The sequence below is a fragment of the Manis javanica genome, chromosome 17, assembly GCF_040802235.1.
Source record: "Manis javanica isolate MJ-LG chromosome 17, MJ_LKY, whole genome shotgun sequence".
NCBI classification, from domain to species: Eukaryota; Metazoa; Chordata; class Mammalia; order Pholidota; family Manidae; genus Manis; species Manis javanica.
In genome coordinates, this window is record NC_133172.1 from 58,645,335 (window position 1) to 58,666,427 (window position 21,093).

Below are 21,093 nucleotides of genomic sequence, written 5' to 3' on the forward strand. Positions count from 1 at the left end.
TTAGCTTACCTTTCACCACCACGTTCCAAGTGCCCACAGGTGGGTAAGCGGAAGAGCCACCAGGCCTGCCCGTCTCATGTCCTGTGTTCTCAGCCGCTCCCCCGCTGGTGCTTATTTTAGACCATCTCTCTTGATTTTATACGAGGCTCAGGCCCCGGGAAAGGCCCTGACAGTGGGGACAGTGTGTTGTGTGTCCATGACGTGATGACTGTGTGTCTGCTCTGGGATCCCATTTAAGCAGGATCAGAACCCAGAAATCAGGCATGCATCAGTGGACTCTCTCCTCCAAGGCAACCCCCTCTACCAGTGAAGAACCCAAACCTCACAGAGGATGGGTGTTCTGTGCAGGGCCTTGCGGACAGTGAGGGGCAGATCTGGGGCCAAACCTGGGCAGTCTCACTCTTGAGTCCCCTTCCTGTGTCCCTTCATTTACACTGCACGTTCATTGGTCAGGGCTCTGATGATTGCTGCTGCCTCCCTGGAGCCCAGCAGGGTCTGACCCCCTCACAGATGCTTGGCAAATGTTCGTTGAATGAATAAGTAAGCCCCAGGAACCGAAGGCTTGAGAAACCCAAAGAAAAACCATGGAACCAGAGGCTCTTCAAAGCCGGCCTCAGTTTAAATAGCAAACTCCTACAGATCAGCAGCACACACACACACAATTACATGACTTAAAAATGGGCAAAGGACTTGAATAGACATTTCTGCAAAGCAAGACATATAGATGGCCAATAGGTATGTGAGAAGATGGCCAACATCACTAATCATCAGGGAAATGCAAATCAAAGCCACCATGAGGTATCCCCTCACATCTAGTAGAATAGTTATTATAAAACAACCAAAAGGTACGGTTTGGGAGAGGATGTGATGAGATTGGAACCCTTGTGCACTGTTGGTAGGGATGTAAAAAGGTCCAGCCACTAAGGAATAGGGCAAGGAGTTTCCTCAAAAAATTAAAGACAGAACTTCTGTATGCAGCAGCAATCCCACGTCTGCCTGTGCATCTAAAGAAGAGGAAGGCAGAATCTCAGAGAGGCCCCTGAACCCCATGTGCACCGCAGCACCTTTCCCAACAGCAGGACACGGGCACAGCCTGAGTGTCCGTGGAGGGATGAATGAATGAAGAAAATGTGGGGTGTGTACACAATGGAGTATCACTCAGCCTTTAAAAAGAAGGAAATCCTGCCGTTGTGAAAATATGGATGGACACGGAGGACATTAAGCTAAGTGAACTACGCCAGCACAGAAGGCCAAATACTACCTGGTTCTGCTCCAGTGGGGCATCTCAAAGAGTCAAACCCACAGGAGCAGAGAACAGAATGATGGTTGCCGCGGCTGGGAGGGGTGGGGGACATGTGGAGGTGTTCAGGGGGTATGAAGTTTCTGTTACACTGATGAGTAAATTCTAGACTTCTGCTGGACAATATGTGCCTGGCGGTAACAATACTATATTGTACACTAAAAAATGTGTGAAAATGCAGAGTTCTTATCACACACACAAAATACAGCAACACAAAGAGCAACAATAACAATGGACACAAGGAGCCATTTGGAGGTGATGGATCTGTTTACTACCTTGATTGTGGTGGTGGTAACGTGGGTGTATGTGTATGTCCAGACGTATCACATTGTACTTATTATGTGCCATGTTTTATCTACCAATTAGACCTCAATAAAGCTGGGGGGAAAAAAGCACAAGGGCCTGCCCCACTGCATGCAGAAGCTTCTAGGCCAGGCCCAGCCCTGACGAGGTCTGGAAGCTGGGTCTGGGAGGTACTTCCTCTTACGGAGGCCTGCCAGCCAGCAGCTGGGACTAGGCTTGTCCCCAGGGAACATGCACTTCTCTGAACAATGTTGGGAAAGGAGACTAAACTCAGAGGCTCTCAGGAGTTTGTGGTCATTTCTGGCAGTGGGGCGGAGGGGGGATGCTGGCACGGCCCCCTGGGGCAGGGCAGGAGGCTTCAGCCTGGCCGCGGGGAGACGAGGCCCAAGTTTGGAAGGGCCACTGTGTAATAATGATTATAATGAGTGGCTGTTATTTATCGAAAGTAGTGTTGTGTTAAGCTCTGTGTTATCTGTTATCTGAAATTCTTTAAACAACTTTGTAAGGTGCGTATTTCTTTTAACAACTTTATTGAGATTTACTGCACATAGCATACAATTATCCCTTCTGAAGGGTACAGTTTCATGGCTTTTAGTGTTTTCACAGACCTGTGCAACCTCACATTCCGTTTCAGAACATTCCGTCACTCCCGAGAGAAACTCTGTCCCCTTAGTCCTCACCTTCCCACACCTGCACGCCCTCAGTCCCAGGCAACCACTGATTTACTCTCTGTCTCTATAGATTTGCTTTTCTGTGTATCTCAAATGCAGATCACACAATGGGTAAGTTGGAGGTTCAGAGAGGGTAACCAACTAGCTTAAGGTCACAAAGCTAAGAAAGCTGCAGACTTGGGACTTGAACCTAGTTCTTGGAGTCCCCGCTTGCCCATTGCACCACGAGGCTTTTTCTTCTAACCATCAACAATACTAGAGTCAGCCCTGATGGTTGAATGGGACTGCCTGCTTTACCTTCATTGTCTCATTTTATCTTTGCAACCTACACCCCAGGGAGGCAGGTACAGTTATACCCATTTTTCAGAGAGGGAAACTGAGGCACCAAGAGGGCACGGGTCCAGTGCACCATGGCTGCTAGTGAGTGGAAGAGGGTTATGGGAAAAGGTATGTGTGCGCACTTGAGGACTGGTGAGGGCCACAGAATAAAAAGTGAAGAAAATACTGGTTAAAAGATGATGTTCTTTAAGGTTACTCCCTCCCTCCTCTTTCTTCTTTCTTTTTATATGAAAAGGAAAAGAAATTTCCCTCCACCCTTTGAGGTCATTTCCTGACCCGTTTGTGAATCTATGTGAAGTGGTTACAAACCCATTTCTCCCTGCCTAACAACGCTGGGGAAGGGCAGCGGGCCTGTCTAGGGGCTCTGGCACCAGACAGCCCTGGGTTCAGAGCCTGTCTCCACCACTGTAACACCCTGGAGTCCTACCACGACTAACCTGTGCCGGGTATTTTGCTGTATATGCCTGAACATTCAGGGTGGCTCTCCCCATACCCATTATGCTTTGGAAAAGAAGGGCCATTTTATATTTGAGTTCTCCCAGAATCAGAGCTGCTGCCTCAATTACTGTGTTTTGAACAACCAAGCTGAACTTTGAGAGTAAGAGATGAAGAGCCCCAAACACTCCCATTCATTGCACTGAATTCCACTGGCCGTTCACCTGAGGGCAAAAAAATGAGGCAAAGAAGAAAAGCAGCGAAACTTATGAGAAGAGCAAACTGGCCTCCACTGTGTCCATCATCTCACACACAGCAGACATGTTAACTCCAGAAACACTGTGGGCTCAGTCACAGACTGAAAGACAGTTCCTCGCATTGAAACATGTCCTACGTGTTCTTTTGTTGCTTGATCCGTGGGGAACAGAGAAAACTCCAGGCTGAATTAGGATCTGTCTGGACAGAGGTTAGGAGCCAAGGCTTCCTACAGTGCTCACCCAAACTTTGGATTGTACCATCTCGTTTTATCAGCAGGAGATTTAACATGCTTGCCTACACATGTAGATTTTGTAATGATAAATTATACATGTATATGGTTGTACTAGTGTACAAGTACATTACATGACGTGTACCAAAATGAAATGTTAGGACTGATGGCTATAAATACAAGTTGGAGTTCTAAACAAAATAAAACAAGGCAACGAAGTTTAACCCAGAGTTAGCCATTATTCCTGGGAAACTGGCCCCATGATTCCAAGTGGTTAACATTGTAACAAGCCTTTCAAAGGTCCCTTCAAACAGCTGCAGGAAGTGGTAAATAGCATTGGTACACCCCTGAGGTAGGAACAGTGAAAGGAATGAATCCATGGATTTTCTAATGTCATTGAATAGGTCCTGTGGCTTCTGATACAACTTTTTCAGTTATAGCGACATTCATAGGTTGTAAAAATGCTTTAACTTAGGCAACTCAGGAGGAAAACTGATGTGCTCTGACAGCTCGGTAGGTAACCCTAAAGCCGGTCCCTGGTGCCAGGAAGATGCTCCACAGAGGCACAGGAAAGGTTTGAATAAAGTTGCTTCATGAACATAAGAACGGAAAACAGCAATATTTCTCCTAAAGAGTATGTAACATCATATGATTTGTGACTTGAAATAGGCACGTGCAGTTCAATGAATCAACTACATGCCACATCTAGGAATTTCACTCTCATACGTGCTTAGAAGTTTCTAAAGTGAGCCATAAATAAGACTCATCATTGGGAAAAAGGGAGAGCAATTCCCTGGTAGTCTACGTTCCTTACAACAAACTTTTGGGGGCGCCACTGTTTTGATCCCGTCTGACGGAAGGGGAAACTGAGGCTGAGGGTATTGGGCTTGCCTAAGGTAGTTAAGAGGTGGCCTGACACCTGGGTATCCTCCGTGAGGATTTCAGATGAGGGCCACCCATTGCCAACGTTGGGGGATTATTAGGATTATGAGTTCATTAAATGTACGTAAAACCCGTGTGTGCAGCACGCGCTCCATAAATGCTACGCCCTCCCGGCGGTTCTCTCTCTGCTCGCGTAAGCGGGCGCCGTGCTGGTTGCCCCGGGGCCGCGGCGCTGGGGGTCTCGGACGGCGGGCCGGGCGGGGCCGCCCGGGGCGGCGGGCGGGGCGGGCGGGGGCGCAGGGGCGGCCCCGGGGAGTCACGTGGCGCGCGGCGGCGGCCGAAGCAGAAGTAGCAGCGCCCGCAGTGCAGGGCGCGCGCGGCAGGGAGTGCCCGGAGCCCGGACGGCGGCGGGTGCGCGCGGGATCCCGGAGCCGGCACCCCCGGTGAGCGGCCCAGCGTGGCGGGAGCGCCTGCGGGCGCCGGGGAGCTGCGGGCCGGGTGCCGGCGCCCGGCGCCGCGATCGCGAGCAGGGGAGGGCGCGCTGTCGGGGCCGCCCGGCGCTGTGCCCGGGCCCGGGCGGTGACTGCGGGGTCCGCGCCCGGCTGCCGGCCACTTCCTCACTTGTCGCCGGCGCTACTCCGCCGGCCGTGCCCCGGGGCGGCCCCGGCTTTGAATGGGAACCCGGAGGAAGCGGCGCGGCTTGCGGTCGCAAGGGTGCGCGCGCTGGCGTTCAAGGCTCCGGGGCCGCGGGGTCCCGCGTCCGGGTTTCCTGGTCACCTCCGCGCGCAGGACTTGCCGCCTCCGGGCCGCACGGCGGGCCCCGCACTTCCCCGTATTACACAGGTGCCTGCGGGCGGATGGGCGGCGGGGCGCTGGCGGGGCGCTGCCCTTCCCCGGGAGGGCCGAGGAGAGTGATCGGGGAGTCAGGAGCCCCTTTCCCGCCCCGCGACGGCTGTGTATATGATTATGCGCGTACGTCTGTGCGTTTTCCTGGTTATGCTTTGGAATCTCAAAGAGGTCGTTACCCGCGAAGCGGAAGATGTGTCTTCGGGGCAAAGATGTGTCTCCTGCAGACCGGGGATTTGGCACCTGGATTCTGGCGGACACGGGGGAGGGGCTCCTTTAGCACCTTGGTCTTGAACTAGACAAAGTATGGTGGGGAGAGGGGGTGACGTGGCGCGGTGGGAACAGGTGGCCGAGTCAGTCAACTTAACTTGAATTTCAGTTTCAGCTGTGTGACCCTCGGCAAGCTGAAGACCTCTCTGACCCTCAGGTTCTTTCTTGGGGTACAAGGGCCACCCAGCCTACATTCCAAGGCTGTGTTGAGAACTGGGGACTGGAAAGGGTACTCTGGCTAGTTCTCGATCCCCTGGTTAAGGGCCCGTGTGAGGCTCGGCCCTCATCCTTAGCTACAGTTATACAGACAGGCCTTAGTAATTTAGGGTTCCACGCCAGCCCCAGGCAGTCACCCAGTTACAAAGGTGTGCGTGGCACATGTGTACCAGCTCAGGGACAGTACTCACTGCGGGTTTTATTGATGCTGATGGCTCCCCCAGTCCCTTGACCTGAAGTGTTTGAAGCTTCCCTCAAAGTGGCAAAGGAGGGGACCCCTATGAGTAGCTCTTTTGCTGGGTGGAGTTGGTGGAAAATTGCTGGTGGGAAGACTTGAAAACACTCCGTAATTTAGAAAACAGTAAAAACCTAAAAGAGAAAACTCATCCATATGTCAAATCATTCCCTCTACCCTTTCCCACCCTCCCAAACTAACCACTGTCCCTGGATTTATAAGCAGATAGCCTTAAAAAAATGTAACTATATTATACTTAGGGATTTGCAACTCTTGTTTCATGTATCTCATGAATCTTTCCAGATCAAACTGCTTGTAAATTTTCCATATTCTTTACAATAGTTACCGAGCATTCTTTAATGTGCATGTTCCCTTATTAAGGACTCCCCCCACATTGATGAGCAGTTGTTTCCTGCTTTCTTTTTCTTTTACAAACAATGCTTCCGAGAACATCTTTGTGCATTTCTTCACATGTGATTGCTGATCAAAGCATGTGAATATTCTATGTTTTAATAGCTGCTCAGGGGTTGCCTCCCCTCAAAGTTGAGCCAGTTTACACTTTTCTACCCGCAATGGTGGATACTGCCTGGTTCCTCCAATGAAAATATGTGTCTCCCTGTTCCTGCAGGGTGGGAGTGAGATGCAGCAATAGTGCCCTTCCAGGTGTAGGAGGGGCGGTCACCTCTCAGGGATTTGGCTCTGCCAAATTTCATCCCAAAATTGTTTTGTGGGATTTTGTACGGAATCCTGTATGGGGCTAATATGTGCAGAGAGCACGAAAGAAGAGAGCTCGCCTGCTTCCTGGTGTTGGATGCTTGCATCCCAGAAGTTTATTTTGAAGAGAAGGTTATGAAAAGTATAAACAGCAAAACCTCTTGTTAAATCTCAGACACTGTAGGTCATTTTACAGAGTTACCCAGGGAGGATGAGAAACGGGAACAAAAGAGGGATTTCAAGGCTGTTTCATATATATATATATATATATTTTTGAAAGCAGAAGCAAAATGGAAATGGCCTGTGATGGCTAGTGACCTCCCCTGGGGCCACGGCCTCGGAGACCTTCTTACCTTAGTTGCCGAAGCATCGAACTCTGGAAGCCCGAGTCGGGAGCCGGCTGGATTCTGGTGGTTGACTCCAAGGATCTTGTGGCTGGTGAGGATCTCTTTCCAGTTCTTGGCAAGAGGCAATACGAGAGACTTGATGTTTATGGTCGAGCCAGTCCACTGGGCTTCTGAGCTGGAAGTTCCTGGAACCTGGGGAAGGTTAGGTACAAGGCCCACCAGAGCGAACTGAGGGCCCTAGTGCCTGCTGGCTGGCAGGTGTGATTGGAGGTGGGGGAACCTGTGTGTCTCCTGTTTATGCCCTGCTGTACTTTGGCCGTGAGGCCTGGGGGTGGGGTCCCCCAGAAGCACATGGCTGGGGGCGCACAGCAAGGTGAAGAGCTGCAGAGCTGGGACGAGGTTCAGATCCTGGCTCTGCCACCTGCCTGCTGTGTGACCTTGCACAAGTCCTCTACCTTCTCTCTTGAGAGGGATTGATTTCTATCTGGCCAAATCCTGCCACAGGATTCTGAATTCCAGGAAAGGTGCTGAAGGAGCAGGGCCATTGGATTCAGGCCAGGGTCCTCATCCTGGTGCTGCCGCCTGTCTGCCTGACCTTGATAACATTATCTCACCTCTCGGGTCTTTGGTGAGATAAAGGAGATGAAGCAGGTGGAGCAGCTGCTGGCACCCGGGGAGGGCAGGAAACAGAATGAGGCTGGCCACGGGCACCTGTTCATCCCCTTGACCTGGAGTAGAGGTGACAAGGCATGAGGCCCACTTCAGGCAGAGTTCTTTGTGCACCCTGTTAATCCTGCCACTGGACCTTTGCTTAAGTCTGTTCCTCTGACTTAGAACACTTTCCCTCTTGCTTCGTCTTTTAAAATATTGGATCCAGATGCCCTCTTCCCCCAGAATCCTTCCCTGAGCCCTCTGAGTGCCCAGCCTAGGTTCAGGGTCCCTTCCTGATGCTCTCTTGGCATCCCTGCCCTCCCCATGGTGCCCCCCTGCACCCCCATGGCTGTGCTTCTGGTCTTACCTTTTCACATGAGAACTGCTAAGCCAACTGGGCTGTTTACAGTGGGCAGAGAGCAGGTGTAATCGATGGTTTTACCTCAGCTGCCAGCATACCTGCAGATGGGCCTTTGTGCCTTTGGCTGTGGGTGTGAAGTAGAGGGAGGAGGGGGCAAAGGGCAAGGCCTGGGCCTCTCCCCTCCCCTCATTTGCATCCTAGTCCGCTTCCTAGTGCCTGGCATAGAGTTGACACTCAGTTACCACACTGATGCCCTGCATGATGAATGTCAGATGCCTTGCTCAGTGCTGGGGGCTTGCGTGTAGTATAGCATGTAGTCTTCCCAGCACCCTTTGAGGGTGGTATTGTTATCCCCATTTTACAGACGAGGGAACTAGGGCCCTGATATCGAGCAACTTGGCAGGAGGTTGTGAAGAAGAGAGCCAGAGCGGAGGCCCAGACAGTCCTGGCTGAACACCTGCCTCTCTGCAGACTAATAACGGTGGGCTCCTGAAGGGCTTCGCATCAGAAAGATACTCAGGACGAGTGATGGCAGTAGTGGCAATAGTAGCAATAGCTACCCAGAGGCACACTGACTCCACATCATTGTTTGAGGGCCCGAGATGCACTGTCTGGTTTAATCCTTACAAGGGCGTCTGCAGGGGCAGCGTGCAGAGAAGCTCGGGACAACTGCAGGCTTGAGCAGATTGGCGTGATTTCACTCTTGTTCTGCGGGCATCCTTCTGCCTTCTGGTCTGACAGTTGACTGCGGTGGCCGGCCCAGAAGCAGGGACACCAGTTAGTAGGAGATTAGAATGACCCACGTATAAAATCCTAGGGAGAGCTAGGGAGAGACCCTGGCAAGAAGGGTTGGATTTACTAGTGGATTGGATGCGGGTGTGAGAGAGGCCAGACAAGGATGCCTCTGAGATTTCGGGCTCCAGCACCTCTCTGACTTTGCATGGGAATAAGTGGCCATCAAGAACATCTACTGGATGCTAAGGAGCATGCTAGGTGCTTTGCTGGTGGCACTGAATGAAATCTGTAACTGCCCTAACACTCTGGGGCTGCGGCTGCGGCTTGTAGGGGCCATAGCAGGACCCTGCACCAAGGTTTGAACCTGAGGCTGCCGGGCTCCGGCGGTCTGTCCTTTCGGACCCATTTCCATGCAGAGTTCTCCAGGGACACATTGTGAACTTTTTTCCTGTCCCCAACTTTGCTTAGGAAGTAAAGGGATGCTTAGGAATCTCTGGGCAGGATAGAAAAGGGTGCTGGTGGTGGGGATTGGGGGATGTGGGGAGCCAGTTGGCTGCTTTGGCTATTCAAATAGTCTTAGCATAAAACTGTGGGGAGGGGCTCTGCGGAGGGCGGGGGGTTGGTTATTCAAAGCCAGGATAGCGGTTGGGTCACTGAGGTCAGGGTGGCTCCCTGCTGCCTCCGCTTCCATTTAAACCTCTGTGTGTCCTGCCCGGGCTCTGTGAGTGGTCAGCAATTTCCTGCCTCTGTGACCTCCCAAACTTCACCCCGACGGGCATAAGACAGGCTTTTGGCTTTTGCTGGCCAAGCCCTATTCACTAAGCCTCCGTTAACTAAAACCAGTTCCTGCCTTCACTCCGCTCTTCCAGGCTCCTTGTTCCCTCCCTTCTTCCTCCTCCCTGAAGTGGCCAACAATGAGCGCCATGGTCAACGTAGACGCCCTTCCAGAATACGAGAAGAGTCAGATCAAGAGGGCCCTGGAGCTGGGCACAGTGATGACCGTGTACAGCTTCCGTAAGTCCACCCCGGAGCGGAGGACCGTCCAGGTGATCATGGAGACACGGCAGGTGGCCTGGAGCAAGACGGCCGACAAGATCGAGGGCTTCTGTGAGTATCCGCGGTGAGGCGGGGAGGCCCTGCACCGTCTCATCTGCCCGCCTTCCGCTGTCCCTGTAGGTGTTGCTGGTTTAATACCTTCTTCCGTTCTGGAAATGAAAGTGTGGCCACTCTGGGTGGGCCTCTGATGGGGTTTAGAGCAGGTGGGGTAAGTTGAGCCAGGAAAGCCCTGGCCAGGTAACAGAGGCCTGCCTGAGCCAACTTGGAAATGGCCTGGGGACAGCTCACCTGGCTAGCAGGTGCGTTCCTGTCTGACAGCTTCAGGAATCACTTGGTTCCCGTTGATGGTCACCCTGCCCTCTGGAGGGCTAACTAACTGAGCTTGTGGAAACCCCTAGCTGGCTAGCCAGTTGTCTGTTCTGTTGTAATGTAAACTGCAGAGTGGGCGGCCTTTACTTTAGCTGCATGTGGACAGAGCATCTCACTGAGTGTTCCCTAGCTTTCCAACGATGTGCTGGTTCTCGGGGAGGCATCTTTTCCCCACTCCCCTGCATTGGGTGATTGGCTCAGCTCCTAAAGTTCCTAAGACTGTTTCTAACAGATAGTAAGAAGACATAAGCAATTTTCAGTTGCAAGAGCCTTGCTTTCATTTGCATTCTTTTATTGATGACTTTTTAATTGAAAAATTAAAATGTGCACTTCGGGGAAAATCAAACAATTCAATGTCTCTCTTCCTCAGTCCCACACTGTGCTCCAGAGGCAAGCACATTACCAACTTCTTGTGTCTTCTAGGAGTATTCTATGCTTATGTAACGTGTGTCATGTTTTTCACACAAATGGGTATCTCCTAGATACACTTCTATACCGCGAGTTCTTTTTTTAGTTTCGTAATCATCCAAGAGGTGGTTTCTTATCAGCACTTTGATCAGCCTTATTCATTCACTGTCACGTAGCATTCTCACTGCAGGGTAACATTTTAACCCTAGAGGTGGACATTGAGGCTGTTTCCAGTCTTTTGCTGTTAGGTGCAGTCACTGTAACTGTATTTGTCATTCATTTTTTTTAGCAGCTTAATTAAAATATAATTCACATACCAAGTAATTCACTCGTTCAAAATGAACCACTCAGTGGTCTTTAGTATAGTCACAGATACGTGCAAACACCACCACATCGATTTTAGACCATCCCTTGGCCTAAGCAACCATTCATCTACTTTCTGCCTCTGTAGATTTCTCTGTTCTGGACACTTCCTGTAAACGAAATCATATAATATATGGCCTTTCGTGACTGGTGTCTGTCACTGGGCTAATGTTTTACAGGTTTGCCCACATGGTAGCATGTGTCAGTGCTTCATTCCTTAAGACAGCCGAATCGTGTTCTGTCACATGATGTTGCACACTTTCCTGATGGACATTTGGGTTGTTTCCACCTTTTTGTGAATAGTGCTGCTGTGGGCAGCCATGTAAAAGTTTTCGTGTGGATGTAAGTTTTCATTTCTTTCGAGTATACGCGTAGGTGTAATTGCTGCGTCACGTGGTAACTGTTTAATCATTTTAGGAACTGCCAGATTACTTTCCCTTTCCCATTCCCCCCAGCAGCATGTGAGGGAGGGTTATCCTTCATTAGTTCTTTACGCACACGCACAGGTGTATGTGCCGGACAACTTCCTCTAAGTATTATTTTCAAGTTAAAGGGTATGGGGTATTTTAACATCAAAGGGTACTTAGGCAACATCCCATAAAAGGTGTGGTGGCGTTCCCCACCAGGTGTGAGAATACCTGTTCCCAACACTGTTGCCCACACTGCAGTGGGGTTCTGACCTTAGCCTTCCACAGGTAGACTCTGGTAGCTTGGCGCAGTTTTCCACTTGATTTCTTTTATCATGAGTGAGACGAACCAGCTTTGCAAAAAGTTTCTCCTGGGCTCAGAGCCAAGCGGGTCTCAGATGCAACGGAGCCAGAAGCCCTGCTTAGAAAATGCCCCTGTGTGGGGGCAGCCAACCTTCCTCCCAGTTTTGTTTGCATTGGCCACACTCGGCCTCCCAGGAGGCGCAGACACCTGTTGCAGCTGGGGGGGTGGTCAGGCAGGAGCCTGGGGCCGGACCAGCCACAGATGGTAGGGGCAGGCCTGCCACACTGCACGGCCAGCGGGTCCCAAGTCTGGCTGACCATAGAAAGTCTTGGTGGGGCTTTAGAAAGTGCAGGCTACTGGCACCGTCATCTGAAGCTCATTCTGAGGGGTGTGAGTCAGGATTTTGGCTTCTGAAATCCATGCCTTGGGGGCCTCCACACAGTCCTAGAGGCAATTCTTCTCCCTGGAGCAGCTGAGGATGACTCATGCACTAGGTTGGCTGGGACTCAGGAGTGTAAAAAGCTCCCCAGGTGATCCTGGTAACTAGCCAGATTGGGTACATACTAGAGGCTCCTTCCGCCCCTCTGTCCACCTGTCTGTTCGTATTTGAGTACCTGCTCTGCCAGACGTTGTTCTAGGTCCTGGATGTACAACAGTAATTAAGTTAGACTCAAGTCCCATGGTAGCCTCCGTTGCTTCCACACCCTTGATTCCAACACCATTTGAGGAGCTCCGCTGTGGCTGTGAGCAGCTGATGTCCACTTTCTGAGATGAACTCTCTTACCTGTAGAATGGGCATGCTATTGAGGTCTACCCCGCAGGGTTATGGTTGGGGGTGAATAAGTGAGTGAATACATCAGAGGGGTTTAACCAGGTGCATAGCCGGAGGTAAGCACTCAGCCAGTGGGAACTGCTGCTGTTATTTTTGCCTTTGTTTTGGTTAACAACTGGCATCTAGCTTGTCTGGGGCGGCAAAATCTTGCTTCGGCATTTGGACTTTTTCTGGAGGGCAGTGAGAACCCGCTGAGGTTTTCAGAAGTGGGGTGGTGTGATTGCATTCGTGTTTTTGAACATGTTCTGGCAGTCCTGAGTGAGATGCCTGTGTTGGTGGTTGTAAAATGACAGAAAAAGCTAATTTTGGGGTACAGAGCTTAGAAATGGTGCTCCCCTGACCACTTTGAGAGAGCAGGCCTTCAGGCCCTGGGGGGAATTCTCACAGCTACATTTCCAACCTCCTGTTGCAAGGGTGATCACCCAAGGCCCTGCCCCCGCATTCCTTCAGGGGTTCTAGCGAGCAGGAACCTCTAGTTCCTGTGAGGTCAGCAAGGGGCAGGCATGTGCAGGTAGTTCTGGGATACTTGGCAAGTGGTGTGTGACTTCTCCACAGGTGTCACAACCCCTCCACGCAGGCTGGGGTGAGAACAGGCACACAGGATTGCACTGCTAAAGTGGTGCGTGGTTCTTAGCCAGGTGATTCCCCCTCTGGGGCCATTTGGATAGCTGAAGATATTTTTAGGTGTAATAACTGGCGGGAGCTGGGGTGGGAGTATGTGCTCCTGGCATCTAGTGGGTCGAGACCGGGGATGCAGCACAACACCTCACAATGAGCGGGATGGCCCATATCACAAATAATTATCCGGCACAAAATGTCAGTGGTGCCAGCGTTGTGAAACCCTGGTCTGAAGTCATGTGTTGCTTTGCTTAGAGCCATAAAATGTCACTGGGTATAATAGGGTTTCCCACTGGGCCATGTCATGATGGAGCTACTGTGTGTGGTCAGCCCATATTTGCCACCATACTGGGCTCCACGCTCTGCTGAGAAAGGCGGAAGGATGGAGTCCCTGCGCTGGCGGAGGAGCTGGTCGGGCACCGGACACTACAGGATCAGTGCTCCGGGGAGGGTCTGGGCTGCATGCCCTGTGAGGAAGGAAGGGGGGCATCCGTCTGGGGGTGGGGAGGTGGTGGGGTGGTAGGGAATGGGGTAGGCGGGGCAGCTTCTTGAGTAGAAAGGGGAGGGAGGGGCTTTCCAGGTGGCCAGCATGGTGGCCGGTCCTGAAGTGGGATCAGCAGGTGCCACTGAGTGTGAGCAAGCGGATTTATGGGTCAGATTTGGGCAGGGTGCTGCGGGATGATTCTTCTACTCTCTGTGGCCTGGAGTGTGGTGATTTGGTGGTATGCCACCTGGGTCTGGAAGGTTCCAGAATGTTCACTCTGTATCTGGTTCCTTGGTGGTGATGGCTGGAAGACTAGGCTAGCTGGAACTGTCACCTGAGCACCTACTGCTTGGCGTCCGGGGTAGCTGGACTTTTTAAGTGGCACCTGGCCTCCTGCCAGGTGTGTGTCCCAACAGTCCCAGGTTGAGGCTGCAGGGCCTCGTGGCTTGGCTATAAGAAGTCACTTTGCAGAAAGTCACTTGCACCAGCTCAGGTTCAGGGACCAGGACTCTCCTCTAGGAGAGGGAGTTGCATGCGTGTCCAGGGTGGGAAGGGACTGATGGCGGCCACCTTGGAGCCACGCCACCACAAGGACACCTGACCTCTGGATGTGGACTCGTAGCTCAGGTCTCTGCTCTCCCATTCCTAGGTGCATGATCTGAGGCACTCTGTGCCTCAGTTTCCCTATCTGTCAAGTAAGAGAATAATAGTTCCTGTCTTCTGGGGCAAGAATTAAGTGGATTTTATATTATGTATTTTTTTATATGCAGGAAATATGGTGCACAATTGAAATGTAGTACGATAAGCGGAAAAAAGACAGCTTTCATCCCAAGTTCTCACTTTCGCTTAACATGTTTTCTCTGTGTGGTTATTTTTGTCAAGTTGTGGCTGCCCATGAGTGAGAGATTCTCAAAAATAGGAGCTGTCGTGTTTCCCTGGTATCAGGTTCCCGGCCTGCTCCTCATGGTGACGACCCTGGTGTGCCGGGTGGTGCAGCCACCGCTGTGATGTCAAGAACCACCCCTGACGGATGATGCTCTTGCACACGAGCCTCCACGTGAGCACGTCACAAGGAACAGCTCTTTAAATCCTCCCAGGGACCCTGTGAAGCAGGAATCACTTCCACTTTATATATGAGGACACAGAGTCCTGGAGAGACTGGGTGACACGCCCGAGGCCACACGGCCAGGCGGGTGGTACTTCAGTTTGCACTTGGACCCGCCTTCCGAGCCTCAGATCTCCCTGCTCTGTGTTGTTCCTCCTCACACGTGATCTCAGGTGGTTCAGTTTTGTGTGCAGTAGAGAAACACCCTGCTGGGGGCTGAAGAGCTACAGCCCCATTCAGACTTTGTCACAGCAGGAGGGAGGCGCAGCCATTCCTGTGGTGCAAAGGACTGCTTTGGTGGTGCAGAAGGTGTCAGGAGGAAGGGGGCAGAGGTGCCATGGGCAGTAGGGGGACGCTGTGCCAGGAGGGCACCGTGGCATGACCCAGTGCCAACAGAGCCAGGGCAGTGAGGCTGGCGGGTGCTGCACCTCAGCTATTTCTGAAATCCTTCCTTGGGCTTCTTATCCATTAAAGAAATGGAATGTTTGAACGTTGTTTCGTCATAATGATTTTGAAACAATGGTGAGGTAGATGTTTTTCCACTGGCATGTTTCATCCAAGAGGAAGCCCATTGTCTGGAAGGCCGCCATGCTTCTCTGGCCAAGCTTTCCAGGAATAAGGTTCAGCCAGGCTCTGCAGTGTCTGTGAACTTAGCTGCCTCTTGGTCATAAAAATATGGCGTGTACCTGGCGTACGGTGCCCAGCAGCACAGACTCTGCAGTGCTTCGGTTCAAATCTCGGCCCTGCCGCCTAGATGGGCTATGACCTTGGGCCACTGAAGTCACCTCCTTCTGCTCCCATTTCCACATCTGCACAATGAGACTAGGAAAAGAACCTGTCTCACTAGGCTCTCAGGGGGATCAAATGCAGTGATCTGTGTAAAATGTGGCAGCATTGCCAGGCTCAAGGTGCTCAGATATTAGCTGCTCTTCTCAGTGTCAGCATCGCCATCCTCAGACATAAAGGGAAATAGCATTGCAGAAAGGGTGAAAGAAATACTAGAACTCCCATTTGTATGATGATTTTCCTTCCTGTACCTAACGGATTATCCTGCTCCCCTCTGGGGTGTACGTTCTCCACGCTGGACCCTGCTGGCATGAAAACTAACATTGATGTTTTTACCCTTGACACTGATACTTAACCTGCTTGTGTGCTGGATGGCAGAGGAATTGGCTTTTGTGGTTGTTCAAGGGTTGTTTTCTGTCCTAGATAACAATCACTCGATGTTCTTAGAATTCATTCCTTTGTTGATTTAGCAGATACTCAAAGAGGACTTGGTGTGTGTCGGGTGTTACACTTGTCACTAGGGATAAAGTGGCGAATGGACAGGGTGCTAGAAAGGAAGAAACGGCATTGTGACAGAGAGTAACTGCTGAAAAGCGCTATTTTAGTAGGGCAGGTCTCCGGAAAGTCTCTCTGTGGAGGTGACATTTGAGCTAAGACTTGAAGAGTGGGAAGGAGGGAGCCACTGGAAGCTCTGGGGGGAGAGCATTTTGGGCAGAGGACACAGCAATAAAGCTTCTGTATGAGTCAGGGTAGGCTAGCAACAGTGACAAATGATTTCTTGATAGGGTCCAAGTTCCTCAAGTCATGATCCAGTGGGATTGTGGGGTGGGGTTCTGCTGTCTGGTGGCACCACCATCCTCTAAGGCCTCTGAGGCCACCTCAGGATCGTCCATGTCCAGCCAGTATGTAGGGGAACCAGCAGAGTGGAGGATGCCTGAGAAGGTTTTTATGGGTCAGGCCTGCAAGGTGGAAGGCCCCCCGCTTTCCACTGACCAGACTTCAGCACATGCCTAGCTGCAAGAGGTGCTGGGAAGAATGGGAAATGGGTAGCTGAGCATCTCTCTGCCTCTTCCACATCCCCTAATTTTGCAGAGTGCAGAGGTGGCTGTAGGAGCCCCACTGATGGCTGCAGAATCGAATGATTGTGGGGATTTGGGGGCTGTTGTAGGAATCCAGGAAAATGAATGCCTTCTCACTGGGCCTCGTGGGAAGGGGAGGGACTGTCCCATCTGGTGCAGGACAGGAGCCACTGTTGGTGATGTGTCTCCATAGACGGGCCTCATCTGCCCCCTTAGGTTCCTCACAGTGTGGCTAGACCCTCCCCAGCAGAGCCCTTGCCAGCTGGACCCTCTGTGCAGCCTCCCAGGAATGGATTCCCGAGAGGCCTCTGACCAGCCAGGTGCTTTTGAACTGGTGCTCAGGGATTGGCTGTTCTGAGGCTGCTGTCCTCTGCTCAGCTTTGGTGGGAGAGGTGGGGTGTCTCTTGTTGGAGAACAGTCTGGCTTCTTTAGGGCTTCTGGTGGGGGGGGGTGTCCCCGTAATGGGTGGAATTATGATCTGCCCCAAACTCCTGTGTTGAAGCCCCAAGCCCTGGAGCCTCAGAAGGTGACCTTTTTGGAAATATGGTTGTTGCAGGTAGAAGTAGTTAAGATGAGGTCACAGTGGAGTAGAGTGGGCCCCCGATCCAAGATGACCGGTGTCCTTGTACGAGGAGGAGGGAGACGCGCGCGCGCACGCGCGCACACACACACACGGCCGTGGGATGGTGGGAACAGAGATGGGGGTGACACATTTACTGGCTGAGGGACAGGGATTGTGGCCACCAGCAGGAGAGGGGAGAGGCGTGAGCTGACTGTCTCTCGCAGCCCTCGGCAGGACCCCACCCTGCCAGCACCCTGATCTCGGGCTGCTGGCTTCCAGAGCTGCGAGACCATAGCGTTCTGTAGTTTAGGCCAACGGTTTGTGGTATTGTTGCGGCAGCCCCAGCAAACTAATGTGCTTCCCTTTAAAAGCAGCCTGAGGCGCAGCATGAGTGTGGCAGCTGAGGTGTCTGTTCGGCCGGTTATCACAGACAAGTTGGAGCTCGTAGGAAAGGAATGTAGGAGCCCTTGCTTGATTCCAGCTGTCATCTCCTGGCCACACTGGTCTTGGCCTGGGCCCCGAGGGCACGAGGGGGTAGTATACTGGTTAAATGTGGGGAGTAGCACCATCCTGCTTGGGTGTGATCCCTGACTCTGGCTGAATAGCTGTGTGACCTTGGAGGAGAGACTTACCTCTCTGTGCCTCCATTTCCTCCTCTGTAAAACAGGAAGAATGACAGTATCTACCTTACAGGGTGGTTAGGAGGACTGGATGAGCTCTCGTAGGGGTATCATTCAGGAAGGCGCCTGGGAAGTGCTGTGGAGGATTTGATCTTGTTATTACGGCTCATGCTTGTCTCCAGTCTCTCAGAAATTCATCCCCTGAATTCTCTACTCCAGGCAGCCCAGCACCCCGTTTGGAGGCACCTGAGCATGTCCAGTCAGTTGTGGTCGATCCAGTTCTCTGCGCTCCTGTGGCTGCAGGCTGTGGACTGGGGTTGTTTTCAGTCTTGCTTTTGGGGAGCTAGGTGTTCCAGCCCAGAGCTCCCTCTGGCCGTTGGCGAGGAGAGGAGAGAGGCAGCTGGTGTGGACCCATCCCACCCACTCTGAGAAGCCAGAAGGCTGGGCACAGGGGGCTGATTTGCAGAAGGGCGGCTAGCAAAGTGCATTCAGCCCAGCACGTGGAGAGCCCTGTGCTGCGGAGACCCTGCTCTGGGCCTGGGCGGCCTGCCGGGCTGCGGCTTCATCTCCCTGCAGCCAGGTGCCGCCTCCCTGCCGCCCCTGCCACCCCAGGCCACCTGGGGCCTGCTGCCAACCTCAGGCCACGGGCTGGAGGCCTGGCTGGAGAGAGTGCGTCCCCGGGGAATGTCAGAGGGGCCCAGGCTGGGGTGGCCGAGGGGAAGTTTGTGCCCATTTCCTGTTTAAGAAGCTCTGAGCTTCTCTCCTCTGACCTTGTTTTATTTCCCCTGATTAACACAAGTCTTGCTTTGTCTCCCTGCAGAAGTGACGTGTACTCGACAGCACAAACAGTTTCAAGTACACCTGGCTGGGGATAACAGCCCCTTTGCCCAGACGCGGGGGGCTGTGTGTCAGCCCTGGGTGCCCACCCTTCCAGACTGTTTCTATTTTTGTAGGACACAGATCCATTTTTACACATTACTGTCCTTCCAGGGAACTGGCTTAGTGAGATGCCTTTTCCGTTTTGCCCTTTGCTGTGACCGTATTCCTCTTGTTATTCGGCGCTACTTTGAGGTTGGCGTGGAGACTAAAACACTCACCACTGCTCAAGAGCGCGTCCTCTGCAGTCTGACTGCCTGAGTTCAGATCTTGGCTTAGTCACTTAACGTGTCTGTGGCTGTGGACAAGTAATTGAGTTCCTCATTGTACCCATCTAAAAAATAGGGTGGCAGGGGCACCTTTCTCACCCGATTAGAAGTATTAGGGGAGCTGAGGGTGTGGCATGTGGTGGGGTGGTGCCCACGGGTATCCCAAGGCACTCAGCAGGAGTTAGCCGCTCCTCATATTTATCATCATTTCCGTACAGAATAAAGCCATCTCCCCCAGGGGGTTCACATCTTAACCTCCCTTTGTGGCAAAAGGCGTTTTTGTAGATGTGATTCAGTTAAGGATCCTGAGCCAGGGGGATTATTCTGGATTATCTGGGTGGGTCTCATGTAATCAGAAGGGTCCTTGTAAGTGAAAGAGGGAGGGAGGGGAGTCAGAGAAGGAGATAGGGTGACAGAGCCAAGGTCAAGGGTCAGAGTGATGAAATCAGCTTTGAAGGCGGAAGGGGTCCTGGGTCACGGGGTGCAGGCAGCTCTAGAAGCTGGAAAAGGCAGGGACAGGGATTCTTCCACGGCTGACTCCTTGATTTTAGCCCGGGGGGACCCCTGCCTGACTTCTGGCCTCCAGAACTGTGAAACCAAAAATTTGCTTTGTCTTAAGGCCCTGAGTTTGAGGGTTGGTTTTTGCAGCAGCCATAGGAAATGAATACACCCTTCTAACCAACCTGGACAAATCATAATACTTGCTTCAGATATTTTTTGTTCATATTAAAGAAATATTACACATATAGTTAAGCCTACCGGGTACCCCCTCCCTCTCTAGAGAATCCAGTATTACGCTTTGACAATGATCATTTGCATGCATATTTTCTACATTTACTTCAAAAGTTTTAATCTACAACTGATATGAATTATGAGGTATCCAGATTGATATTGGTAGCTTTATTTTAAATTCCCTGAGTGGTTTCACTCAGGGAGTACAGCATGATGGAGTGGCCTGTCCTTTTGATTATGAGCATTTAGGTTGTTTCCAGTCGTGAACCCATTTCCACTCCAACTATTGTGGTCTCTTTTGTTTTAAAGGGCTATAGTTTTTCACTTTATTTTACACATTACCTTATTTTTTCTTATCAATCTCCTACTTTGGCATATTATGTAGTTTATTATTTTGCTATGCCACACATTGAATCTGGGAACGTCTTTATAGTTAACTCTTCGTCCTGTGCATGGTAATTTCTACAGGATAAGCCTCTAGGGAGGACGGAAGGGCTGTGTCATGGGCTCCAGGCACAGTGCTCACTTACCCTCAGGAAAGCTGCATGGGCTCTTACTGCCCGCACCACCCTTGCTGGCATCTGGATGCTGTCAGCTTTGACATCTATTACAGACACGAAACTCACAGGCAAAGAAAGGGTCTGCTGAGTACTGTTTGTGCTTCCTCTCCTGGTTTGCAGTTATTCTGTCCCAGGTTGTGAGGCTTGATCCCCCTGCTGGCTAAAGGCTGTGGATCTCATCAGCATGGGGTGGTGGTAGGGGAACTTATTTTACAAGTTATCTTATTTTTGTAGGCCACTGACATCCCCTTGAGGTTATTTTCCTAATCTTCTTGATGAGAAATTTGATGCTGAGGCAAACCTTGTAATTTCCCAGGTCGACAGCTAGGATTTAGTTTTTTATTCTGATGTTTTTGTTAGCAGACAAGGCCGTCTTCTGGGATTTGAGTTGGGTGTTATTTTCTTTTGAGAATAAGGCTTTGAATAATCTTCCATTTCAAAGTTGGTTCCAAGAATGTATGGCCGAGTGGAGTTGTCAACCGGAGTTAGGTCTGGAATGAAAAGACCAGACCCCAGCTCCTTGAGGCAGGTGGTATCTTGTTTGTACTTCTGGCCTCTGGCACCTGTCGCTCCCAGTACGTGCTCAATAAATGGGTGCTGTTGCTCTACCATCTTCCCTTGAGGAGGCATCTACTTGCCTCTATACATTTTCCTATGCTGCGCATTTCACGTCAATGGAATCAGACAATACATCTGACTTCTTTCTTTAACATAATGCTGTCGAGGTTCATCCACACTGTAGCAGGTGCCAGGACCGGATTCCTTTTTTTAGCCTAATAACATTCCACTTGTGGATAGACCCCATTTGGTTTATCCATTTCATCAGTTGATGGACATTTGGGTTGTTTCCACTCTTTGGCTGTCATGAATA

At 51.4% G+C, this 21,093-nt stretch overlaps 1 protein-coding gene across 3 annotated transcripts in view; it reads left to right on the plus strand.

Moving 5' to 3' along the window:
* The window catches only part of PLCG2 (phospholipase C gamma 2), a 142,882-nt gene that overhangs the window by 12,153 nt on the left and 109,636 nt on the right, over positions 1–21,093 (plus strand). The window contains exons 1-3 of one of the 3 annotated variants that reach the window (XM_036993777.2): positions 4,740–4,860; positions 6,982–7,136; positions 9,662–9,899. In XM_036993777.2, the coding sequence (XP_036849672.2) occupies positions 7,005–7,136; positions 9,662–9,899 (370 nt within the window). In that variant the 5' untranslated portion in view covers positions 4,740–4,860; positions 6,982–7,004. Of the gene's footprint in view, positions 1–4,731; positions 4,861–6,981; positions 7,137–9,661; positions 9,900–21,093 lie in introns of those variants that run through there. The other 2 variants (XM_036993779.2, XM_036993778.2) reach the window with 2 other exon arrangements.